The sequence below is a fragment of the Podarcis bocagei genome (genome assembly GCF_964188305.1).
Source record: "Podarcis bocagei genome assembly, chromosome: 1".
Classification (NCBI taxonomy): Eukaryota; Metazoa; Chordata; class Lepidosauria; order Squamata; family Lacertidae; genus Podarcis; species Podarcis bocagei.
In genome coordinates this window covers 4,083,882-4,110,793 of record NC_138125.1, presented here as the reverse complement: position 1 = coordinate 4,110,793, position 26,912 = coordinate 4,083,882, and the positions used below count along the sequence as shown (strand labels likewise).

General features: G+C 49.4%; 1 protein-coding gene across 11 annotated transcripts in view; it reads left to right on the top strand.

The window, feature by feature from the left end:
- NIN (ninein) overlaps nt 1-26,912 on the top strand; it is a 146,967-nt gene that overhangs the window by 510 nt on the left and 119,545 nt on the right. For all 11 annotated transcript variants that reach the window (XM_081190882.1, XM_081190880.1, XM_081190877.1 and 8 more), the window contains 2 exons: nt 338-422; nt 24,696-24,902. In XM_081190882.1, the coding sequence (XP_081047008.1) occupies nt 24,717-24,902 (186 nt within the window). In that variant the 5' untranslated portion in view covers nt 338-422; nt 24,696-24,716. Of the gene's footprint in view, nt 1-337; nt 423-24,695; nt 24,903-26,912 lie in introns of those variants that run through there.

The window sequence follows — 26,912 nt, the reverse complement described above, 5'->3', positions numbered from 1 at the left end:
GGGGGTGGTTGCTGATTGGGGGGGTGTCTTTCTAGAGATGGGGCTAGTCTGATGCAGTAGGGAGGGATGCAAGCACTCCGGGTCAGTCGCGTTCTCACGGGCGGTATACACGTTTCATAAATGTTACTGGGCATCAATGGGAGGGGGTTCCTTTGGGGGGGGGGGTGTTTGGGGAGGGGGACGTCCTTCCGAAGGGGAGGGGCTGGAGGCGGGGCCGGGGGAGGGGCGGCCCCTCCGCCATGCAAACGCCGCGCGCGCTCCTCTTCCCCCCGCCGAGGACCCCCGAGCGCATCTGGGGTTGCTAACAAAAGCTGCTTTTGGGGGGCTTGGCTTGCAGGCTTGCAGAAAGCGGCGGCGGCTGGGAAAAGGAGGAGGAAGAAGAGGGTGGCGAGCCGTGCCGTGCCGTGCCATTCCCTGGGCAGGTGAGTTGCTGTCTGTCCGTCTGTCTGATGGGTGGGTGGCATGGCTGGTCTTCCTTTGCAGCCAGGTCATTTGGGGTCACCTCCACACCCCCCCCTTGCTGGAAACTCTGGCCGGAGGGAGCCCCTCTCTCTCCCCGGGAATGGGGGGCTCCTGCGGGGCTGGGAGCCACTTTCCTTAGCGGCGGGCTTTCGCTTTCTCCAGCCGGCTTTTGCATCCATCCCCCCCTCCCCCGCAAGGATGTCTTCTTCCCAGCACCTGCCTCCCACTTTCCCTTTCACGCGCTCCCTCTCCCCCGCCTGCCATTCACTCGCCTTGGACAATGGAGAGAGGGAGGGAAGGGGGGGGGTCTCGCCGGCTTCATTGTTTCTTGGCGAGCCAAAGGCTGCTCGCCCCCCGGCCTTGAAGGCAGAGAGAGGGGGAAGAGCTGAGACCGGGAAATCCGTTCCCTTGCAAAGCCTGCTTTTGTTTTGGGTCTGGTTTTTGCAGAAAAAAAGTTTCTTGGCGCCCGGCGTTGGTTTGCATGCGCGGGCTAGAGGCGGTGCAGGATTCCTGGAAACTCGCGGATCCTGTTGCTGAGGAGGGGGTTTCAGACGGGCAGGAGAATCTGGGATACTTCTCGCTTTAAGTAAGTCGGGAGGGAGCATCATCTGTTGTCTGGCAGTTCAGAAAGGCGGGGGGGGGGACACACCTGAATTCCTCCCAGGTTTAGAAGTGGCCAGGAAGACGCTTGCTTCCAAGAGGGACTATTAAGGTTTGCAGGGACAGCAGCAAAGGTGCTGGCTATTAAGGTTTGTCTTCTTTTGCCTGGTGGTCCCCCAGAGTTTGAGCTACTGTGATTTATTTTAATTTTAACTGCCTGGAGCTGGAGTTGCTAAGAGGAGCAACTTAAAGGAGACCAGCTGCAGAAATGTGATTTGGTGTGAATTTGTTTTTCCGGTATCCCGCCTTCCTTGACAAACTAAATTTTAAAAAAGGTTGCAACTTGAAGCAGATGTTTGCAGCTTCCTCATTCGATGGTCAATGTTTTGTCCGTCTCTTCTGTGCTGGTAGGCTGCCGAACAAAAGATTTTTCAGAAGGTACATGGTGGCAGGCTCGCCAATTACGTAATTGCTATCCCTGGACAAAAGTGGAGCTTGCAGGACAAGCAGGCTTGCTGTTTATTATGAACGCCCCCCTCCCCGGCTGCTTCCTCCCCCCCCCCCAATCAAGCTTGACGCTCACCTTCACAATTCAGGGACCGGGAGCCTTTATGAGGCCTTCGAGCCGGTGATTCGGTGAGTTATTGCCCCACGCAACCCATTTGTAATTTCCTTTCTCTTTTTGCAAAATAAAAACCGATGGGCACATTGTCTCTTCACCCCCCCCCACCCCACTTCCTGATTAGCGGGAGGGCTTGTTGTTGAAAGACCCCTATTTCAATGCTGGAGTGCCTTAAATATTCAAGACACTCACTTGTGTTTGGAGGCTATGACCATAAATTTCTGATGCTTTCCATGCAACTTTTTTTTCCAATTTTTTTTATTAGTTTTCCAAATTTATAACAAACAAATAGAAAAAGAACATCAAAAACAGACAGACAAACAAGCATTTATCTTGACTGTAATAATTCCACTTTTGTTAACATTGTGGCTGAGTTTCCATATAAATCATTGTAGCAGTTTTCCAAAACTATTTTCACATAAAATTTACTTAGTCAATTAACATCTTTCTTTCTTTTCATTTTAACTTTAAACATCTTATTCTGCAACATCACATATTGAAATCCTAGGCCTATCTGATATTCGCAAGTATTTCTATCTAAATTATCTTGACATATTTAGCTAAATAGTCTTTAAATTTCTTCCATCCCTCCTTCTGGTCGCGGACTCTTCCGGTCAGGTCAGCTAGCTCCCAAAAGTCCATCATCTTCATCTGCCATTCCTCCACTGCTGGCACTTCTCGTGATTTCCAATTTTTGGTCAACAAAATTCCAGCTGCAGTTGTGGCCTGCTTTCCACGCAACTTTGTCCTTGGCTAATCTTTGGAGGAGCCCAGCCTGCTTCACAAATTCCCTTCACTAACGGGGAAAGGGGTTTTTTAGGCTGGGATCCTAAACCTCGCTTTCCTGGGAGTAAGACCCATTGAATTCAGCAGCTCTTAACTGGACACTCCCTCTTGGAACTGGGGGAGGCTGGTGGAGGGGGGCAGTTGCCGGCTGCAAGACTGACTTTCTCAGTCCCCTTGAAGAGAGAGAGGTTTGAGTGGGCTGCAAAGCAATGGGCTGTTGTCGCGGATGCCTTTTCCTTTTGTGTCCCCGTCTCCCATCCAGGGGCCTCTTCTGCCCCTCTTGGGATGAAGCGCTGTCTGCTCCTCACCGCATTTGATTTATGAGACAAGAGGCACACGGACCATTAAATTGACACCTCCTGGAAATGGATGGGAGGCAAAGTCAAGATCGCCCCCTCTTAGTCTTTATTTGTTTAGTGACCCCAGAGCGTAATGCTTTAAACAGCCACTCGGTGCACAGAAATTTAGCCTCTGAGGCTGCCCCCTTACCATCCAAATTGGGACTCTGATGTGCAACCAAGCCAGGCACTTGCGCTCAGCCTAACCTACCTCACAGTGTCGTTGTGACGTTAAAGGGGAGGAGAGCTTACGGGTACCACTTTTGGGCTCCTTAGAGCAGGGCTTCCCAAACTTGAGTCTCCAGTTGTTTTTGGACTCCCATCAGAGCCCTGACCTCTGGCCCTGCTAGCTAGGGATGATGGGATTTGTAGTCCAACAACAGCTGGAGGTCCACGTTTGGGCCCAAGCCTTAGAGGAAAAGTGGGATGTGATTGTAATAGGACAGGTTTCTAAAAAGAACCAAGGAGCATCTTCAGTGCTGCTGCATTCAAATCTGAGCACCAGACGAAGGAAGTTTAAATATGCTGCTGAAGGACAAATAAGGTCTGTTAATGATTCCTACTTCAAAATGTTGCGCTTGATTACTATTTGGGGTCTTCAAGGTCTGCCCTTATGTGGGTGGAGCTGTTGTTGTTTAGTTGTGTCCGACTCTTCGTGTCCCCCTGGGACCAGAGCACGCCAGGCCCTCCTGTCTTCCACTGCCCCCGCAGTTCGGTCAAACTCATGCTGGTAGCTTCCAGAACACTGTCCCACCATCTCGTCCTGTCGTCCCCTTCTCCTTGTGCCCTCCATCTTTCCCCACATCAGGGTCTTGTCCAGGGAGTCTTCTCTTCTCATGAGGTGGCCAAAGTCTTGGAGCCTCAGCTTCAGGATCTGTCCTTCCAGTGAGCACTCAGGGCTGATTTCCTTCCAAATGGAGAGGTTGGATCTTCTTGCAGTCCACGGGACTCTCCAGAGTCTCCTCCAGCACCAAAATTCAAAAGCATCAATTCTTCGGCAATCAGCCTTCTTTATGGTCCAGCTCTCGCTTCCATACATCACTACTGGGAAAACCATGGCTTTAACTATACGGACCTTGGCAAGGTGATGTCTCTAGGGGCATAGCAAGTCAGAGCAAGAGCCCATTTAGCTCAGTATAGCCCACCAGGCAAGTCCATCTCCCAAGAGACTGCGATCTACTCCCACTATAAAAAACCGGCAGTGATCTACACATTTTCATTGACAAGAATTGTTGATCTTTTGGGGAAGGTGACCCAGAGTTGTTGAGCTTTTCTGGGGGGTCGATCAGGAGCACCCCAGAGATCCAGCGATCTACCTGGAACACCCCCTCGATCTACTGGTAGATCACAGTCTACCTGTTGTACATGCCTACACTGACTGGCATCAGCTGTCCAAGGTTTCGGACAGAGGATATTCCCCCTCCCCAGCCATTCTTACCTGGAGATGCTGGGAGTTCGTTCTCCCCCCCCCCCAGCCGTTTCCTCCCATGTGAGTAGGATGTAAGGTTATCAACTGACCGGAATAATCATAATAAAAAAACCTTGGCCCAACTTGTCCCTGTGATTTTAACAGCAGCTTGATCTGTCGAGATTGACAGCTTTTCACAGCCCAGGAGAGGCAATCTAGCCGCTGCTTGTGGGACAGGTGTGGCAGTTCATAGAAGGGTGACAGCTTTTGCAAGGCAGGTGAGGAGGTGTTTGGTTTCTGAACTGAGTCCTGTGCCAAAAGAAGCGAGGGGACCTTTTCCTTATTCCAAGTAAGACCATGGCTCCATCTGGCTCAATACTGCCTACACTGGCTGGCAGAGGCTCTCCAAAGTTTCAGGCAGGGGGCCTTCCCAGCAATTCTTGGAGATGCCAGGTAGATCTAACCACTGAGCAACGTCCTTGTAGGGCAGGCATAGGCAAACTCGCCAGATGTTTTGGGACTACAACTCCCATCATCCCTAGCTAAAGGACCAGTGGTCAGGGATGATGGGGATTGTAGTCTCAAAACATCTGGAGGGCCAATTTGCCTATGCCTAAAATTTATTTATATGCCTCCGTGCCATAAAATATATGAGCAGTTCACAGCAGTGAAACGTAAAAACCATAAAGAAATTTAACTTAACAATTGTGGAAAGATTTATTCTCCCAGTGGCCTGTGTAGGCCTGGTAGAATGGAAATATTTTCAGCAGAAGTTTAGACCCGCTGGCTGTCTAGTGCCAGAGTCTTATGGGTCAACACAGAGCCTATGAAGCTCAAAAGCTGCCATGGGGGCTCTGATCTGCCTCCCCAGTTGAAGACAGCGATGCTTCTGAATACCAGTTGTTGGAAACCACAGGGAGGGCGTATTTCTCTTGTGATCGGATCCTGGTTCCCTACAGGCATCTAGCTGGCCAGTGTGAGAACAGTATGCTGGACTAGATGGTCACTGGCCTGATCCTGAAGGCTCTACTTAGGTTCTTATAGTCAGACCATGAGGGGGCCATATAGCTAAGTGTTACGTACCCTGATAGCTCGGCTCTGCCCTCGCTGGTGCTGGAAGGATCCTTTTAAAAAGTCCCATATGCTCAGAGACTTTGCGCCTGTTCATTTGGGGTGATAGGAAACCCAGAGCACTTGTTCTTTAGATGTCCCTTTTATGAAGAGGCACGTAGTAAGACCATTGATCCCCTGCTGGTGAGGCTCGCTGACCTCCCGGAAAAGCAAAAATTTGACCATTTCCTGTTAGGCAAAGATCATAAGACGACCCGGATGGTTGCCAGATTCTGTGTACAGATCTGTAGGCGCAGACCACCCCCCGACCCAAACTAATTTGTTAAGAAAATCCCCAAACTCGTTTCCATGGGTGACTCTGGGTCATCTCTCTGTAGTTGTTGTTGTTTAGTTGTGTCCGACACTTCATGACCCCCTGGACCAGAGCACGCCAGGCACTCCTGTCTTCCACTGCCTCCTGCAGTTTGGTCAGACTCATGTTTGTAGCTTCGAGAACACTATCCAACCACCTCGTCCTCTGTCGTCCCCTTCTCCTTGTGCCCTCCATCTTTCCCAACATCAGGGTCTTTTCCAGGGAGTCTTCTCTTCTCGTGAGGTGGCCAAAGTATTGGAGTCTCAGCTTCAGGATCTGTCCTTCCAGTGAGCACTCAGGGCTGATTTCCTTCAGAATGGAGAGGTTGGATCTTCTTGCAGTCCATGGGACTCTCCAGAGTCTCCTCCAGCACCAGAATTCAAAAGCATCAATTCTTCGGCGATCAGCCTTCTTTATGGTCCAGCTCTCACTTCCATACATCACTACTGGGAAAACCAGAGCTTGAACTATATGGACCTTTGTTGGCAAGGTGATGTCTCTGCTTTTTAAGATGCTGTCTAGGTTTGTCATTGCTTTTCTCCCAAGAAGCAGGCGTCTTTTAATTTCGTGGCTGCTGTCACCATCTGCAGTGATCATGGAGTCCAAGAAGCTCTCTGCGGTTGCTAATCTTAAAGTTTAAGTGTCTATACGCTTATCACATTTATAAATTTCAAATTTATTGTTGTACATTGTTTTAAATGTTTGTTTTCCTTCTGGGACTGTATCCTCAAGTGTGTTTTATAAGCTGGTCTCTGACTGTAATAAATTATCTATCTACCTACCCTGACTGGCAGCAGCTGTTCAGGGTTTCAGATGGGGACATTCCTGGCCCTGCCTGGAGAAGGCAGGAACCGAATGCGGGACTTTCAAATAGAGCTGACACTGCTGTTAATTCTGTGTGACATTTGCATGTGTATATTGGAAGGTTGACAGAGTCTTGTCCGAATGCATGACTTCAGAGTAGACCTATATGCAAGCCAGCCCCAGAAGTGATTTGGCGTCCTCCCCACCCCCCAAAACCCATCCGCACAAAAGGCTGCAACCTTGATACCTGCTTCCTGAGAGTTCTGCTTCCTCGCTCTGATGTGGTGACACCCGACTGCTCAATTAAGAGGTTGTTAATTGCCTGACTACTTGACGATTAATCAATCCCTAACACCTGCAGCCTGGGAAGTAATTGAGAGCGGTGGGGAAAATGAGGGAGCTGTCTGCTCCTCCGTCTTCGCTCTGAGCTCCAGTTCCTTTGAAGAACTGCTCCTTTCCAGAGTCATCATTCAGTCCCAGCATGGCCTGGGCGCCCCATAGAAAGCGTCTGCATTAAATAATGTTTAAATTTGTAGTCTGGGGACGTGGGCTTTGGGAAAGCCAAGCCACTGTGAAGTCCTGGAAGGACGAAACGGATTTATTCCAAGTTCAGCAAAGGTGCTTTGGGGTGGCTTGCGTGGAAGCATCCCTTTGTGATAATCCCCCTGCATGCGAAGCGCTGGCAAGTCAGGGAAGGACCTGATGTTCTAGCTTTCTGCATGCAGGGAGGTTCAGAAGCTGGAATGTGTGCAGAGGAGGGCAGCCAAGATGATGACAGGCAGTGTCAGATTTACGTATAAGCTAAACAAGCTATAGCTTAGGGCCCCACTCTCTTGCGCCCCCCCCAATATACTTCTTCTTAATTGTATTTCACTATTAATGTACATCTTCTTAATTGTATTTCAGTTCAACAATTACTTTGATAAAATACCTATTTTGTTATGTGCATATGGCTTTAGATACCTATCAGGTCCATAAATTACCATATAGCATATATTCAACACAAAAACCAGCGACAATTTGTTGTTGACAAAAGACAGCTGGACATAGAGAGGGCACCATTACCTGCAGGAGCTGAGGACCTTATCAAACCTAAATCTGGCCCTCATCATGGGTCTGGAAACCAAGGAAGGGTTGAGGAAAAGAGCAGACTGAGACAGGTTGTTGTTGTTGTTTAGCTGTTTAGTCGTGTCCGCCTCTTCGTGACCCCCTGGAGCAGAGCACGCCAGGCACTCCTGTCTTCCACTGCCTCCTGCAGTTCGGTCAAACTCATGCTGGTAGCTTCCAGAACACTGTCCAACCACCTCGTCCTCTGTCGTCCCCTTCTCCTTGTGCCCTCCATCTTTCCCAACATCAGGGTCTTTTCCAGGGAGTCTTCTCTTCTCATGAGGTGGCCAAAGTCTTGGAGCCTCAGCTTCAGGATCTGTCCTTCCAGTGAGCACTCAGGGCTGATTTCCTTCAGAATGGAGAGGTTGGATCTTCTTGCAGTCCATGGGACTCTCCAGAGTCTCCTCCAGTACCATAATTCAGGATAGACATCTTCAAAAATCTGAAGGACTACTACATGGAAGGTGGAAGAAGCTTGTATTCTGCGTCTCCAGAGGGTAGGACCCGCACCGGTGGGTCCAAGTGAAAAGAAAAGAAATGCTGACCAAATATTAGGATGAACTTCCTGATAGTAAGAGTTCTGTACCTGTCTTGGCTCCTGGAGATGATTCTAATAGAGGGACAGATTTAACCCTCGTTTACAGGGCGAGCCCGTCTCTTGGTCATAAGCCCCGAAATGTTCCATAACTCAGTGGTCCAGCCTTTGCTGGGTATAAAGAAGGTCAGTCCAATATTGCATCTTCATGTAGGGAACATCACCTGGAGAGCTGCTGCCAACCAGTGTTGGCCATACTGAGCTTGAGGGCGGTTCAGTGCTGCAAAAGGCAGCTTCCTGTGTTCCTGTAAAAGCAGCACCAGGAGCCTGGATAGCTCAGCTGGTTGGAGCATGGTGCTGATCATGCCAAGGTTATAGGTTTGATCCCTGTGTACTCCTGCTTTGCAGGGGGTTGGACTAGATGACCCTCGGGGTCCCTTCCAAGACTTCAGTTCTATGGTTCTGTGAACTGGGGCCTGGAAGCAAGCCAGGTGAAATTTTCCAATCTAATCTCTTATTATACATTTCTTATTTTCCCTGTTACATTTCAAACTCATAACCAATATCCCTATTCTTTATCTACTTTGTAGCACTTCATATATTCCTCCTTACGAAACTTCTTGTAGTCCTACTAGCGTAATTTGTTGATTACAGTTGCTCTTCAAATAATTCATATACAGTACTTCTTCCAATCTTCTGTAAATCTCTGGTCCCGCAGGTTTCGAATCCTTCCTGTCATTTTGTCCACTTCTGCGTAGTCCATTAATTTTGTCTGCCATTCTTCTTTCGTCGGAATTTCTTCTTGTTTCCATTTCTGGGCTAATAATACTCTTGCCGCAATTTAACATCTTGCCTATTAATGTCCTGACCTATAATACCAAGTAAAAATGCTTCTGGTTGGTTTTTTTTTAATGTATATATCAACATCTCTTTCATCTCATTATATATCATTTCCCAGAAGTTCTTTACTTTTTTACATTCCCATCTTACGGGCATCTCAATCACTTATTTACGACTGAGCAGACTAGAAATGCCTTCTTTGCTTTGCGTTTAACATTTTACCACTCTTACCACTATTTCCTTTGATCACGTGACTTTGTATTTACGATTCTGAGCCACCACATAATAGCCACTTATTGATAATAGCTGCTATTGCTGGATCAAGCTCAACATCACTTTCATTGAATTAATTAAACTACATAGTCTCAATTGGATTTTGAATAAATGTGCAGTTAATGGTGTCTGTTTTCAATTTTGTTGTGCTATTATCTTCCGTAGTGGAGTTTGCAAACCACTATTCTGAATCATGCTTTTTATAGGGCAGACTCCCCATATCATCTAGGAAGTGGGGTGCCATTTTCCTTCTGAGTAAAACGCAGGGGGTCGGGTGGCTGCCGTGTTCCAGAAGCTAGTCCTCATTAATAATAATAATGTAATAATAATTTATTACTTATACCCTGCCCATCTGGCTGGGTCTCCCCAGCCACTCTGGGCGGCTTCCAACAGGAGATTAAAAATACATTAAAACGCCAGTCATTAAAAAAAACTTCCCTAAACATTAAGCTGTTTCTTCCTTGCTTCACCTGAATCTATGCCCACCCACTAACCCCTGTGCTCAGTTCCACGTATGGGATGAATTGGGCTCTTGCCCAGGAAAATGTCCAATGCCAGTGCTGTTTTGTACCCTTGAAACTCTCTGATAGTCCCTTGAACAAAAGCCGGCATGTCAGCCTGAGCTCTCTGTCCTTCTCCTCCTCCTCCTCTTCCCACCCGCTGTGATAACCATGTTTTGTTTGCAAGCGTCCTCTCTAAAGGATTGATTTGTGATGAGCTAATGCCATTATTCTTAGGAGGCCTCATTAAGTTCACCTGTATGTGGCGCTTGAGATCTTCCCGTTTTGAGCCCGAGGCCCAAAGGTGCAACAATCGTAGAATCATAGAATCATAGAGTTGGAAGAGACCACAAGGGCCATCGAGTCCAACCCCCTGCCAAGCAGGAAACACCATCAGAGCACTCCTGACATATGGTTGTCAAGCCTCTGCTTAAAGACCTCCAAAGTAGGAGACTCCACCACACTCCTTGGCAGCAAATTCCACTGCCGAACAGCTCTTACTGTCAGGAAGTTCTTCCTAATGTTTAGGTGGAATCTTCTTTCTTGTAGTTTGGATCCATTGCTCCGTGTCCGCTTCTCTGGAGCAGCAGAAAACAACCTTTCTCCCTCCTCTATGTGACATCCTTTTATATATTTGAACATGGCTATCATATCACCCCTTAACCTCCTCTTCTCCAGGCTAAACATGCCCAAGAGTTGGAAGGGACCCCGAGGGTCATCCAGTCCAAACCCCTGCAAGGCAGGAATCTCAACACAGGGTCCCTCGTCCAATTTGAAACCAGACCAGACCCTGCTTAGCTTTGCAAATGTGCCAGCAGTTCTATTGCTGCAAGGGGACATGTCCTTTGGAAGCTGCTTTCATCTGAGGCAGATCGTTTACAATCTCAAAGCTCGAACACTGTATCATAACAGATAACATAACAGACTGTATCATAACACTGTATGATAACAGATCGTGTAGGCGAGGGGTCAGCATACTTTTTCAGCGGGGGGCCGGTCCACTGCCTGTCCCCACCAGACCTTGGGGGGGGGCGGACTTTATATATATATATTTTAAATGAACAAATTCCTATGCCCCACAAATAACCCAGAGATGCATTTTAAATAAAAGCACATACAGTGGTACCTCAGGTTAAGAACTTAATTCGTTCCGGAGGTCCGTTCTTAACCTGAAACTGTTCTTAACTTGAAGCACTACTTTAGCTAATAGGGCCTCCTGCTGCCGCCGCGCTGCCAGAGCACGATTTCTGTTCTCATCCTGAAGCAAAGTTCTTAACCTGAAGCACTATTTCTGGGTTAGTGGAATCTGTAACCTGAAGCGTATGTAACCTGAGGTACCACTGTATTCTACTCATGTAAAAACACCAGGCAGGCATTTATAATAACCCAGAGATGCATTTTAAATAAAAGGACACATTTTACTCATGTAAAAACATGCTGATTCCTGGATCATCCGCCGGCTGGACTGAGAAGGCGATTGGGCCGGATCCAGCCCCCAGGCCTTAGTTTGCCTACCCATGGTGTAGGCCTTGGAATATTAATTGTCATTTCTTTTGGACTCTATAGCCTACCATGGTATCTCAACTAGCAAACCAAGATTTGCAGCACATTTGGTGGGTTTCACAACCAGAGTGTTTCATTACACATCCGACACCTGTTACGTCTTTCCCCCTCAAGTTAAGACCGGAGACAAACTTCATTCTCACCTATTAATAATAATAATAATAATTTATTATTTAGACCCTACCCATCTGGCTGGGCTTCCCCAGCCACTCTGGGCGGCTTCCAACAAAGTATTAAAATACAGTAATGCATCAAACATTAAAAGCTTCCCTAAACAGGGCTGCATTCAGATGTCTTCTAGTTGTCTGGTAGTTGTTTTTCTCTTTGACATCTGGTGGGAGGGCGTTCCACAGGGCGGGTGCCACCACCGAGAAGGCCCTCTGCCTGGTTCCCCGTACAGCTGGAGCCAGAGATGCTCCTGAATGCTGGTCCCGCTTGCAGGTTGCTCTGGTCGGTCCCTGTGAGAACAGGATGCTGGACTAAATGGACCCCCTTGGGGTGCATTGGAAGATGGCCGACAATACCATCTCTCCGTCTCACATGGGGTAATTGAAAGGCTGATATCGGAGTATGCAGCCTCCCAATAGTTACCCTAGGGAATGGGGAAACACTGCCTTGCCTGCGGTTGCCATAAATCACCCCCAAGTTCGAAAGAAGGGGGTGAAGGCACTAGGCACACAGCCTCCGTGGGAGCCGGCTCTCCCAGACCTATTAATAATAATAATAATAATTTATTATTTAGACCCTACCCATCTGGCTGGGCTTCCCCAGCCACTCTGGGCGGCTTCCAACAAAGTATTAAAATACAGTAATGCATCATACATTAAAAGCTTCCCTAAACAGGGCTGCCTTCAGATGTCTTCTAAAAGTCTGGTAGTTGTTCTCTTTGACATCTGGTGGGAGGGCGTTCTATAGGGCGGGTGCCACCACCAAGAAGGCCCTCTGCCTGGTTCCCTGTAACTTGGCTTCTCGCAGTATCAAAACTATTTCCTCCCCCCCCCCCATTCAGAGTTTATAAGAGAGGGAAGGAGCTTCCTGACCTGTCTTTGGGGTGGGCGGTTGGCCTCAGGTAGATTATTATTCTTATATTTATTTATATTCCACTTCCGCTCCCCCTGACAGATCAGCAAATAAGTAAATGTTGAGAGCCAAACCAGGCAGAGATCGTCCAGAAGTCCTCCAACGCTGGCTTCTGTGCCAGTTCAGGCTGGCCACTCATGCCCTATGACATGGGTGGAGAACCCTGTGCCCAGGAGCCAAATGTGCGCCTCCATGCCTCTCTTCCTGGTCCTTGGGCCACATGTCTCACCCATCTCGCTTGTGTGGCGAGTTCCCGCCCCCCCCCCCGTGAAAATAAAGACACATGACACAATTATTAAGGTTAATGGGCTAAGAAAAGGCCACAACTTTTATTGGTTACAGGTGATGAGCGGTATTGGCTTAGGCATTGGTCCTAACCGACTATATCTGACTCCAGCCCATCCGCTGGAAGTCCGGGAAGGGTTAACCACCAGTAGGGGGAGTCCTGCTGATGCACATCAACTAGGAACTCCCCCGGGGTCACCGATAGGGGGCGGGCCTTAGGCTCTCACCTCCGCAGGCTTCGGACAGGCCACGCCCTCCAGAATCCTTTAACGGACTACCCTTCAATATGTGGGGCAGGTGATGGCACTTCCTCCCCTCTTCCATTTACAGAACTATACCAATGCCCAACCACCAATACCCAGAAAGTTGTGACGATTTCCTACGAGGTAGGCGAAAACCAAGTGGCAGGTGCCAATTTGCCAAGTGGAAAAATTCCTACCAGGCCCCTCAACGGCGACCAACCGAGGTCCATGGCAAGGTCAAAGGCAAAACCTTATAGGACGGGAGGGTGGGAAAACCGGAGCAGCTGGAGGCAGCGAAAGAGGGAGATCCCCGGCCTCGCCAGCGTTAAATAGGGCAGGCCACGCCCCCAGAGCCAGCTGATTGGCTGGCCAGGGGGTGACGCGGCTGGGGATTCCCTCAATCGCGTGGAGGGGGCATGACGCCCACAACACCATCTCCTTTGCAGGGTGGAAGTGGCTTTCATGCGTTGACTCAGGTGTGTCCTTGAACTCTGCCTCATTATAGAGTTTACAAGCTTGGTGGATCAGGGAAATGCTGTGGACCTTGATTTCAGTAGGGCTTTTGACAAAGTTGCCCTTGAAATTATTGCAAGGAAGCTGGTAAAATGTGGCTTGGACGAGGTAACTGTAAGGTGGCTTTGTAGCTGGTTGACTGACTGAACCCAAAGAGTACTCATTCATGGTTCCTCATTGTCCTGGAAAAAAACAAGAAGTGGGGTGCCACAGGGTTCTGTCCTGGGCCCCTTGTTGTTCAACATCTTTGTACATGACAGATGAAGGAATTGAGGGGATGCTCATCCAATTTGCTGATGACACCAGATTGGGAGAGGTAGCCAGTGGTGCAGAAGACAGAATTCCAATTCAAGATGACCTTCACAGATTGGAAAATTGGTCCCTTCCAACTTTCCTGTTCTATGAATATGTTTGCTCCCTTTTCTTAATGAAGCAAAGCGCCGCATCTCGTTCTTCCGTCTCCTAGAAACCTGGTGTTTCCTTAATACCTTTACACCAGAGCGTGGGAGTAAGAGGCAGTCTTAAAATAGCCACCGGCCTTACAGTCAAGCAAGCAGATCTTGCAAGGCTTTCCTTGCTGAGCCATCTGTTCCAACTTAAAAAAAGAGAGAGAGACCAACTTGGGGAGAATTAAAGTCACGACACGGACACGCAGGTTGTGCATGGATAGAGGGGGAGTGGCACTGCGTTAGCGGGGTCTGGGAGGTCCGGACGAATTTCTCTCCCAGATATCAGTGACTCTCTTTTTGAAGATAAAGCAGCGCAGGCCAGCAGGAGCAAGCCTTGAAAGGGGCCGGATCTGTGCAAGAGCACCTGGTGCAGATTTGACCGGACTCGGCTGCTCCCTGCTCTGCCAGCTGTGGCCGAGGGCTGGTCATGCCTGGCCTATTATTGCATCTCTGGATGGGGAGCAATTGAGCAGACGGCAAAGCAGTCCAGGCATTCCAGCCGTGCTCTCAGCTGCCCGGCCATCTGGAGGGGAGATGAAAAGGCCCACGTCAAAACGCTGCCTTTTGTTTTGGTGATTTGGAGCCCCCTCCCTTCCCCCCGGCTCTTTGATATCTCTTCCTCAACCTCCTCCAAATCTCCCAGGTGCGTTTTTCAAAAGCTAAGTCGAAACGTGGTTTATATTATTATTGTGATTACCACTACCACTAATGGAAGTCCAGGCTGTGTCAACAGAAGTTGCGGGTCCAGCTCAAGGGAAGTAACCAAGGGAGACAGTGGACTCGCCTTCCTTGGAGGATTTTAAGATGCTTGGATGGCCATCTGGCATGGATGTTTGAGCTGAGATGCCTGCATTGCAGGGGGTTGGACTAAATGACCCTTAGGGGTCACTTCCAACTCTGATTTGATAGTCCCACTTGATGCTGCCTTGGTCAGACCACACCTGGAGTCGTGTGTCCGGCTCTGGGTGCCGCAGTTTAGGAAGGATATTGACAAGTTGTAAGGTGTGCAGAGGAGGGCGACTAAGATGATCAAGGGTCTGGAAACCAAGCCTTATGTGGGAATGTTCAGGGATGCAGGAGAGGATATATTGTTTGATTATAGCCTTTCCAACTTGTGTTAACAAGTTCACAATTTTAGCAGAGTAACATTCCCCCTTTTTAAACTCACAGCGGATGCGTTTGCTCAGGCTCGCTAAAGCCTCTATAATAACTGCTCTGGTATTTCCCCCTTATTCCCTCATAAAATATAAGACACGACACAGTCTTCTATAAAAGTATAAAAAGAGTTTACTTACTCACATTCTGTTCACAATCAGATCCCAGAAGGCAGACTTAGCTTAGAAAAGTTACATACACCTGGAAACTATCTCATAAGGAGACAGTCCCTTTGTCCTCTCTTGGCTGGAGGCCAAGAGAGCATCTTTGGCTAAGCAGATGTTGCTTCTTCGATGCATGTAGTCAAAGAGAGAGAGGTGGCTGCCCTGCCCTGTGCTTTTCTTATTACCTGCACAGGTGAGGCCACACCCACCTCTAGTCACATGCAGAGGAAGTCTGTCCCAGCCCAGAAGGAAACAGGAAGTTGACCTGCTGGCTGGACAAACATTCCTCCCCATGTGTAAACGTGTTCACTCTAGGAATGTTGTACTTGGCTGCTCTTGTGTTTCACATCCCACACCTTATGAGGAATGGTTGAAGGAGCTGGGTATGTTTAGCCTGGGAAAGAGGAGACTGAGAGGAGATAGGACAGCCATCTTCAAATACCTTAAGGGTTGCCCCATGGAAGAGGGAGCAAGCTTGTTTTCTCCTGCTCCAGAGGTTAGGACCCAAACCAACAGATTCAAATGACAAGAAAAGAGATTCTGACGAAACATTAGGAAGAGCTTTCTGGGGCGAGGGCTGTGCAACGGTGGAACAGATTCTTTTGCAAGGTGGTGGCCTCTCCTTCACTGGAGGTTTTCGAACAAAGGTACAATGGCCACCTGTTCGGGTTTCTTTAGCTGCGATTCCTGCATCTCAGGGGGTTGGACTAGATGACCCTTGGGTCCCCTTCCAGCAATACCATTCTACGATTTCTTTCCTGATATCGCTGCCTCTTTCCCCTCCTCCTCCAAATCATCCTTAAATACAACTAGGGATGTCTTTATCAAAACTAGCAAAGCTATATCAAACCATGGTTTAGGATTCCAGCTTGCAAATTGGTTAGGACATTATACTAAGCGCGAGTGAAGCTTCCCGATCTTGTCCGAATTCACACAGAAGGAAGTGGCTAATAAAGTGAGGAGCCTGCATTTAGTCAGAGGTCAACATACTCTGTTAAATCTAAAGTGTAAGTCATCTTGCGGGGAACATTTGGGTCAAAATGGCTCATAAATAACCTTATAAAACAAATTCACCATTCCAGGGTTTGCTGGATGAATTGGTGGGACTTGGGATGAGACCTTAAGCTGCAGAAGACCATCCTTTGTTGCTCAGGCAAAGGGGGAGGACCTGATCCCTAGTATATATCCCATTACTTGCAATCCAGAGGCTTCCTGTTCGTGTTAATGGCCTGTGTATATCATTGCATCTCCAGGGGTGGCTGAGAATGATTCATGTCCGACTTCCTGGAGAGCCATTGCCAGTCTGTGTAAACTGAGCCTTTGGCCTGACTCTGTACAAGGCAGGTTCCTGCATCCCTAATGTGAACGATGCAAAAACCGCAAGATACGTCCCTGCCCCAGAGGCGCTTACAGTCTGAGTTTTATTGCCAGGAATGTGACCTGGGGATTGTGGGAAATGGGGAGGGCTCCTTGAGGAGGGGTTTGAAGGAAAGCAGGGAGGTGGCATCACCTAGGTGTAAGGGGGGGCAATGCAGACTCCCCCCCACCTGCCAGCTATAGTGCTTTCTGTGGCACCTAGTTAAAAATACAGTACAGCGGTCACTATGTTCCAATGAAGGCTTTTCATGGCTCTAGTTGAGTAACAGACCAGTACCAGAAAGGCAGTGGGGATCCCTTTGCACTCCTGCTTTGCTTAGAAATAATTAACTTTGACAAATGCACCTGCTTTTTTTCCTTTTCCTTTCTAAAAATGTTGATCCTGAGCAGGTTTTCTTCCCACGCTCACTCCCCACTGGTGAAAGTCCTTCTATCTTGTTTTACCTGTTCGTGGATAACCAGAGATTATCTGGGATTTAAAAGGGATAAAGCAAAATAGCATGTTTGGAGGAAGAAGTCGGCGGCAGCAGCGTGGGGCAGGAATACCTACCATCCCCTCCCTGGGGCATAATTTGCCCATGGTGTTCTTCTGCAAGAGTCTTCTGTGCCCAGTGCGAAGGAGGCCTTCCCTACCTCCCAGGGTTGTTGTGGTGATCAAATGAGGAGGGGCAATGCCATGCAAGACACCCTGAGCTCCTTGGAAGAGAAGGGTGGGCTAAATTAAATGAAATTAAAAGAAAAACATTGGGGGAAATTTGCACTAAAATGTTGATAAATTATGATGATGATGATGAATGTTTATTATTTATACCCCGCCCATCTGGCTGGGTTTCCCCAGCCACTCAGGGCGGCTTCCAACAAAGTATTAAAATACAGTGGTCTGTTAAACATTAAAAGCTTCCCTAAACAGGGCTGCCTTCAGATGTCTTCTAAAAGTCTGGTAGTTGTTCTTCTCTTTGACATCTGGTGGGAAGCTGTTCCACAGGGCAGGCGCCACTACCGAGAAGGCCCTCTGCCTCGTTCCCGTAACTTGGCTTCTCGCAATGAGGGAACCGCCAGAAGGCCTTCGGAGCTGGACCTCAGTGTCCAGGTAGAACGATGGGGGTGGAGACACTCCTTCAGGTCTACTGGGCCGAGGCCGTTTAGGGCTTTAAAGGTCAACACCAGCACTTTGAATTGTGCTCGGAAATGTACTGGGAGCCAACGTAGGTCTTTCAAGACTGGTGTTATGTGGTCTCGGCGGCCCCTCCCAGTCACCAGTTTGGCTGCCGCATTCTGGGTTAGTTGTAGTTTCCGGGTCACCTTCAAAGGAAGCCCCACATAGAGCGCATTGTAGTAGTCCAAGTGGGAGATAACCAGAGCATGCACCACTCTGGCGAGACAGTCCACTGGCAGGGAGGGTCTCATCCTACGTACCAGATGTAGCTGGTAAACAGCTGCCCTGGACACAGACCTGCGCCTCCATGGACAGCTGTGAGTCCAAAATGACTCCCAGGCTGCGCTCCTGGTCCTTCAGGGGCACAGTTACCCCATTCAGGACCAGGGAATCCTCCACACCTGCCCGCCTCCTGTCCCCCAAGAACAGTACTTCTGTCTTGTCAGGATTCAGCCTTAATCTGTTCATTACAAAAACAGCATCCTAAACAGATACACTGAAATTATGATTTTTTTTCTCCAGGGGGGGAGCAGTGGTACCAACTTGAATAAAGTATGGGCGGCAGGTAAGCCCCAGCCTGCATAATCGATCGCAAGACATGGCGTGCACAAACCATTTAAATGGCAATGCCCATCATCTTAGGGAAGCCCCCGGCCCCCTCAAATATTTTATTGGGGGGGGGGACTGAAAGGACTTCGGACCTTAAAGGTTGGCTCCTATAGTGGGGAAGAACGAGAAACGGAGAGAATCCGAAATGGACCGATGGTCCCCTCTTTACTCCAGAGGTTGCTGGAGCCATCTTCCTGGAACATTGGTCCTCCTGGCTGGGGCTGCTGGGAGCTGGAATCCAGCATCCATTGGAGGACCACAGGCATCCCAAGGCTTGATGTGGCCCATCATCATCTTTCCATCCACACAGATGCCTCAACGAAGCCCAGAAGCAGAGCGCAAAGGTGGCCACACGGCGGGCGCCTCTGCTCTCTTTGTCTCCTGAACCTGCTCTGCATCTGATGAGCTCAGGCTCCTCTCTCTTCTCTCTCTCTCGTTCTGTCGTTCTCTCTCTCTGGGGTGCCAGCAGCCTGGGAGAGCTAAGAGTAGCAGCCGCCTTCCTGTGGGTCTGGAGAAAGCCGAGGCAGACAGGCGAGCGAGTCGGCTGCAGAGGCTGCTTCAGCTGCTGCTCTCCAACCTCCCAGGTGCTTTCCCTTGACTTCTGAGTGGTACCTTGAAGCCCCCTCCCAGGTGAGATCAGACAGTCCCCCCCCCCCCCGCTACTAAGAGGGCTATTCATGGCTACCAGCCAGGATGGGTAGGCTCGCCCTCCGCAGTTGGAGGCAGCAATTCTTTTGAATCCCAGTTGCAGGAGGAGAGAGGGGTCTTGTGTTCGAAACCTGCTTGTGGGTTTCCCATCTGGTTGGCTGCCTTCAGATGTCCTTTAAAAATAAGATAGCTGCTTATTTCCTTGACATCTGATGGGAGGGCGTTCCACAGGGCGGATGCACTACCGAGAAGGCCCTCTGCCTGGTTCTCTGTAGTTTTGTTTCTCACAATGAGGGAACCGCCAGAAGGCCTTCGGTGCTGGACCTCAGTGTCCGGGCTGAACAATGGGCTTAGAGGCCAAGGGGTTTAGTGGTACATAAAATGCAGGTAAAATGGATAACCTGCATTTTTCCATCCCGGAACCCAAAGCAGCAGTCATGTCCTCTCCAGGAGGAGCTCTCCCTTCCAGGCAGATAAAGTTCCAGCTTAACTTTAGCAAGGGGGCTGCATCATGAGCCTTTGGACCAGGGGTAGGCAACCTAAGGCCCGTGGGCCAGATGCGGCCCAATCGCCTTCCCAGTCTGGCCCGCGGACGGTCCGGGAATCAGCGTGTTTTTACATGAGTAGCTACAGGTGGTAGCTGTGTTGGTCTGCCGTAGTCAAAACAAAATAAAAAAATTCCTTCCAGTCGCACCTTAGAGACCAACTAAGTTTGTCCTTCGTATAAGTTTTTGTCTGTATGCTGGGTTATTTGTGGGGCCTGCCTGGTGTTTTTACATGAGTAGAATGTGTGCTTTTGCAGTGGATGCACGTTCGCAACCCACAGCATTCGCAACCCGCAGTGCCGCGTCTGCACACGCGCAGGTCGCGCTTCTGCGCATGTGCAAAGCGCAACTTAGCGCTTCTGCACATGTGCGAGCACTGAAACCCAGAAGTGACCCGTTCTGGTACTTCCGGGTTTGGCACGGTGCAGAACCCAAAAACGCACAACCTGAAGCACCTGTAATCCAAGGTATGACTGTATTTAAAATGCATCTCTGGGTTATTTGTGGGGCATAGGAATTCTGTCATATCTTTTTTTCAAAATATAGTCTGCCCCCCCCCCCCAAGGTCTGAGGGACAGTGGAACGGCCCACGGCTGAAAAAGGTTGCTGACCCCTGCTTTGGGCCTCACCCTGATTATACCAGCGATACGGCAGCCACCAAGGGTTTGCCATCCTGTTGAGATCCAGGGAATGTCTTGATGCAGGTAGCGGCTAGTAGTTAGGAGGGGGCTGTTTCTGTTTTTGTCAGAGCAGGTCAGGTGGAAAAAATTTCCTGCCACTACAGTGGGTCCTCGCAAGACGAAAAGAATCCGTTCTGTGATTCTCTTCGTCTAGCGGTTTTTTCGTCTTGCGAAGCAAGCCCATTGAAGGATTAGCGCTATTAGAGGCTTTTAGCGGCTTTTAGCGGCTTATCTGCTGATCGGATCAGTTGATAAGCGGCTTAGCGGCTTAGAAAAAGGGGGGGAGGGGAAAAACCAGCAGGAACTCGCAAGACATTTTCGTCTTGCGAAGCAAGCCCATAGGAGATTCGTTTTGCGAAGCACCTCCAAAACGGAAAACTCTTTCGTCTAGCGAGTTTTCCGTCTTGCGAGGCATTCGCCTTGCGGGGCACCACTGTACTCTCAAGCTCTTGCAAATGTAGAATGGGTATTAGGTGGTACCTGTGAGAGTGCCACTTCTTCAGATAGTGGGTAACTTTTGGAAGCAGCCCTGTAAGCATGTTCCTGTTAATTGTTTGAAGCATTTGTACCTCACCCTTTAGCCCCAAAAGACTCCTAGGGTGCGGCTTGCAAAAGTCAGCAGCAAGGCAGCCCCTGCCCTCAGATTTGCAGTCGAAGAAGACATGACACAGCAGCACGGGTAGTGCTGTGGGTTAAACCACAGAGCCTAGGACTTGCCAATCAGAAGGTTGGCGGTTCGAATCCCCGCGACGGGGTGAGCTCCCGTTGCTCGGTCCCTGCTCCTGCCCACCTAGCAGTTCGAAAGCACGTCAAAGTGCAAGTAGATAAATAGGTACCGCTCCAGCGGGAAGGTAAACGGCGTTTCCGTGTGCTGCTCTGGTTTGCCAGAAGCAGCTTAGTCCTGCTGGCCACATGACCCGGAAGCTGTGCGCCGGTTCCCTCAGCCAATAAAGCGAGATGAGCGCCGCAACCCCAGAGTCGGCCACGACTGGACCTAATGGTCAGGGGTCCCTTTACCTTTAAGACATGACACACAAGGCAAAAGAGGTGGGAGGGAGAAGGAAGAAAAAGCACACTCGGGTACCAGTGACCATTCTTATAGCAAAGATACGTAGTTCCGTGTGTGCAGATTTTGGCTGTCTAGAATAGCAACCTATCCACCCATCAGAAGAATCTACTGCCCTATCAGATCTGAGAGTGGGTGGCAATCTCTGCCATACATTCCCCCCCCCCCCAGACAACTGACTAAGAAAATGTGGAAATATACAGGGTAACAGAGTCTGGAACAGCTGGGCTCTTGCTATGTTCTTAGTTTATCAGTGTCTTTCTGCTTTTGAGAAAACCATGCTTCTGATCCAGTAAGAAGCTAGGACCCTGGGTGCTGGGGGGAAAGTTACTCTCTGGTAATCCGCCCTGCCACAATTTCTGCAGAACTGAAACGCTCGTGGGAATAGCTAAAGTTCTGGTGCAAACGCCAGTTGTGAGGCTTGGCTTCTCTGTCTCGCCTCTTTAAAAGCGTCTTTCTAAAACTGCCCGGAGCTTGATTGTTCCTGCAAGTCAGGTTGTTTTTCTCCTTCCTAATACCCCTTGAGAAAGCATTACCTCAAGCTCCCAGGGGTTTGGTGGAGCTCTGGGGAGCCTCGCACCTCGCCTGGGCGGGCCATTTGTCTGTAGTGAAACTAAGTCGAGCTGCTCCTTGATGAATGGAGGCGGTGTAAGCAAAGGGGCTGTTTACGTTGAGGCACGGGAAGCTGCCTTACATCTGCTCCCCAGTCGTCCCTGCATGAGTTTGCTGAGCAAGATTACAGGAGCATGTATGCGCTGCTCTAAGAACATGCGAGGAGCTCTGCTGGATCCAGCCGGGGCCTGATCCAGTCTAGCAGCCTCTTCTCTCAACCAGATGCCCAAGGGGAAGCCTAGACATGGGAGCTGGGCACAAAAGCAACCTTCTCTTCAAACCGGTTTTGGATGGTATATCGAAATATCGCTCAGCCGCAAACTTCCTTCCAACTCTGCAGTTATCTGATGCATTTTCTGTATGTCTTGGAATCGTGAGAAGCTTACAGCAAAACAAGGTCCTTTTTTTAAAATAATAATTTTTATTGGTTTTAACATATAAATTATGAAATGTACCACGGAACTTATCACTTATACAATCTTTTTTGACTTCCATCAGCACCTCTGATCCACCGTTTTATCCACTTCTTATACATTTCTTTATATTACCTTTAAATCTTTTAACAAATTATCCTTCCCCTTATCTGTTTTTACAATACTTCCAATAATACTCCTCACAGAACTTCTTGCAAACCGACAAACGTCGTCTGATCTTCCAAAATACTTTTCAAATAGTCCGTAAATTTACTCCAGTCTTCCGTGAATTTCTGGTTCCGCCCGTTTCGAATTATTCCTGTTAGTTTATCTAATTCTGCATAGTCCATTAACTTCATCCTCCATTCTTCAGTCGTCGGTAATACAGCAAGTTCCTAACTCTCATGATTTCAGACATTTTTAAAAAAGCATTTGGGAAGGCCAGGTGCAAAGGCTGTGGTGCTGATGAGGTGGAGTTTCTGTGCTCTGTAGACTGGCTTTCCTTTCTAGCCAGTTTTAACACATCCATCAGCTCTGCATCCTTTGTTGAACATGGGGAAACTGAGCCTGCGATGGAAAGCAAATCCTGGGCCTTTGAGGACCCCACCATCATTATTCCAACAGGTAGTTTAGAGCAGTGTTTCCCAACCGGTGTTCCCCGGCACACTAGTGTGCCGTGAGACGTTGGCTGGTGTGCCGTGGGAGGGAGGCGGGCGAGTCGGGCGGTGAGAGGCGGCGGCGGCGAGGATCCGCGTCGAGCCGGGGGTGGCTCCGCGGTGGTGGTGCCGAGCGGCGGGGCAGCGCGTGCAAAAGGGAGGAGCGCGAGACAGCGGAGGAGGAGGAGGCCGGCATGTCCGGGCAGCAGCAGCAACAGCAGCAGCAGCAACTCCCGGCGACGGCTCCTCAAGCCCCGCCGCCGCCCCCTCCTCCGCCCGCTATCGCCGCCACCACCACAACAGCCGCCGCCGCCTCAGCTGCCGCCGTCCCTCAGTCCCTCGCTCTGCTGCCTCCTCCCACCCCGGCAAGGGGGAGGGAAAAAACTTTCACTTTCGTGCATCCCTCCCGGCGTGACGCTGCGCGCTGACGTCACGGGGCGGGGCTTTAATGGTGGTGTGCCGCGAGATTTTTTTCCGGTAAACAGGTGTGCCGTTGCCCAAAAAAGGTAGGGAAACACTGGTTTAGAGAAATGCTCAAAGGAGGTGAACAGAGGAAGGGGTGGGAGAGGCGAGGGAGAGATAAGAGATTTCTTACAGGGCTGTGCTATCTGCTGTCCTGGAGTTTACTTTTGATCTGGAAGCTGCTGGGGGACATTATTTCTTCATAGAGACATTCCAGGTTTAGTTGTTGGCAATTAAGATTGTTTTTTTCTGGAGCCGAACTGCACAGTGGAGGGATCCCTTTGCCAGAGGAGGCCAGCCTTTCTGCAATTCAGATAAGCCTGGCAATAGATGGAGGCAGAGTCGGTGCCTGGCTGCAAGGCAATTAAAGCTGGACCCGCCGTTGAGTGCGGCCCTGTAGAATCCCAGAGTTGGAAGGGATAAATGTATATCGGCCAAAACTATGAGATGGTTCAGATATAATGTGGATCTGGGGTTTGCAAGGACAGTTTCTGGGAGTGGACCCAGTGGCGTAGCGTGGGTTGTCAGCACCCGGGGCAAGGCAAGTAATTTGTGCCCCCTAACCTGTGGATTTGCGCCCCCTAACCCTAACCCCCAGATGTTGCGCCCGGTGCGGCCGGCCCCCCCTGCACCCCCCACGCTACGCCACTGAGTGGACCGGAAACCGCAGTTTGCAAACCTGTTGTTTGGTGTCTCATCCATACTGGCAAACTATGCTCACTGTTGAGGATAGTTTGCTGGAATTCTTGGGCAAAGTGGGGAGGGGGAACCCCAGAAACCGCAGTCTGCTTCTACACGTAGCTGCGTGTACAAACTGCAGTTAGGGCAAACAAACCATGGTTTGGTGTTAAAAGGTAAAGGGACCCCTGACCATTAGGTCCTGTCGTGACCGACTCTGGGGTTGTGGCGCTCATCTCGCTTTATTGGCCGAGGGAACCGGCGTACAGCTTCCAGGTCATGTGGCCAGCAGGACTAAGCCGCTTCTGGCGAACCAGAGCAGCGCATGGAAACGCCGTTTACCTTCCCGCTGGAGCAGTACCTATTTATCTACTTGCACTTTGACGTGCTTTCAAACTGCTAGGTTGGCAGGAGCAGGGACCGAGCAACGGGAGCTCACCCCGCCGCGGGGATTCGAACCGCCAACCTTCTGATCGGCAAGTCCTAGGCTCTGTGGTTTAACCCACAGTGCCACCTGCGTCCCATTGGTTACGTCTCAACAAAACTATGGTTGCAAGAGAGAGAGATGCATTATCTTCAACATCTCTGGAGTCCTTGCAAGAGTAACTAACTATTTGTGGTGTTCTTCTCTCTGCCTTCGACAGTTGAGCACAGTGGGCTATGGGATGGATGAAGCTGAGCAGGACCAGTCTGAAGCCCGCCTCAAAGAGCTCTTCGACAGCTTTGACGTCACCGGCACTGGCTCCCTGGGCCACGAGGAGCTGACCGAGCTCTGCCACGTCCTGCAACTGGAAACGGTGGCCCCAGGGGCGCTACAGCAGACACTTCTGCAGGGCGATCTCCTGAGCCGGGTAAGAGTGACGGGTGGTTTGGGTGCAGAGAGAACGTGCTCAGGAAAAGGGAACCGTGGGGAGTTTGGAAGAAAAGGGTAAGGGCAGGGTGGAAGGGTGGGAGCAGGTCAGATAGGACCAGGGAAAGCTGCGGGAGAAGAAGCCACGTGGCAGTAAAAAGAGACAGTTGGCTGAGGTATGTCTGAGGGCCCAGAGGACCAGAAAATCCTAGAATTGCTGTGGTACCTCAGGTTAAGAACTTAATTCGTTCTGGAGGTCCGTTCTTAACCTGAAACTGTTCTTAACCTGAAGCAGGACCACTTTAGCTAATGGGGCCTCCCGCTGCCAGCACCACGTGATTTCTGATCTCATCCTGAAGCAAAGTTCTTAACCCAAGGTACTATTTCTGGGTTAGCGGAGTCTGTAACCTAAAGCGTCTGTAACCCGAGGTACCACTGTATGGAGTTAGAAGGGACCTGGGGGGGTCATCTAGTGCAGGGGTCAGCAAACTTTTTAAGCAGGGGGCTGGTCCACTGTCCCTCAGACCTTGTGGGGGGCCAGACTATTAATATTTCTGGGTTAGCGGAGTCTGTAACCTGAAGCGTATGTAACCCGAGGTCCCACTGTAATAATAATAATAAACCGTTACACAGGGGCTTCATCCATCCTAATGGTGGTCACTTTTGCTGTCATTAGAAGAAAACTATCTTAAAACCAATTCAGCTCATGGCCCATGGAACTTCTATCGTTATTTGTCCCTCAATACCCCGTGCAAGGTAATTTCTACCTAATACTGGAATTGCAAAAAACGCTCGTATGATTGCAAAGCGCTACAATGGCAAGCCTATTATTCCCCCCTTGCCATGAATGCAGAACCCCCCATCTTCCCCCAGAACCCCCTTTTCCATCTCTTCCTTTGGACTTCCTTTGAAGGTGGCCTCTGCGTCTGACGCTGTGCGAAGCTCTCCTGGAAGCAGAAATGAGCTTTATTCTGCTTGAAGTGAAGAAAGCCTTCTCTCCCCCCCCCCCCCAACCCAAGGACAGGGAGGGAAGTGTTAGAAGCCGGCTCCCTCTCCCGAGAGAGGAAGATTCCTACATCTTGAAGTGCGTGTGGACTTCCATTGTGCGGAGGGGGGTGGGATATGGGGGGAAACCTGGTGGAAAATAATGAGCGGCTTGAAACGGGACGCTTTATTGTGCTAATAAGAAGACTCACTCGCAGAAAACCTTCCTTCTCAAATTGGGTACCCGAGTCTTCTCTGCACAGCATCAAACGGAGCCACCGACCAGAAGTTCAATTAGCTCCTGACTGCGGTGGGGGCAGAACAAGGCAAACTCGCTATGCAGAAGTTGTCCCATTCTGGCTGTGGCTCCTTTTGATTTGCATGTACGGCTGTTCTTTGACTTCTCCAATTATGGCTCCGGGGCTTGATGTTTTCCCAGCATCTCCATGTGACTGTAGCTTACCTACTCAGGTGGGGTGGAAAAGACCTTTTTTAATATAATTTTTAAAATTAATTTTAACATATAAATTATAAAATGTACCACAAAACTTATCACTTATACAATCTTTTTAGACTTCCATCAGCACCTCTGATGATCCACCGCTTTAACCACTTCTTATGCATTTCTTAACTTTATATTGCCTTTACATCTCTTATCAAATCATCCTCCCCCTTGTCCATTTTCACAATACTTCTAATAATACTCCTCACAAAACTTCTTGCAACCCTACAAACGTCGTCTGTTCTTCACAATTACTTTTCAAATAGTCCGTAAATTTACTCCAGTCTTCCGTGAATTTCTGGTCTCGCCGGTTTTGAATCCTTCCTGTTAGTTTATCTAGTTCTGCATAGTCCATTAACTTCACCCTCCATTCTTCAATCGTCGGTAATTCTTCTTGCTTCCATTTTTGGGCCCAAAAAAGGGGTGGAAAAGACCTTAATGTGGCTTTCCTTCCATCTCTCTTATATGCCCCCTTGCCATGCAACTAAGGGAAGGGCCTTAGTTGGGTTGGGAGAGCAGGCGCTT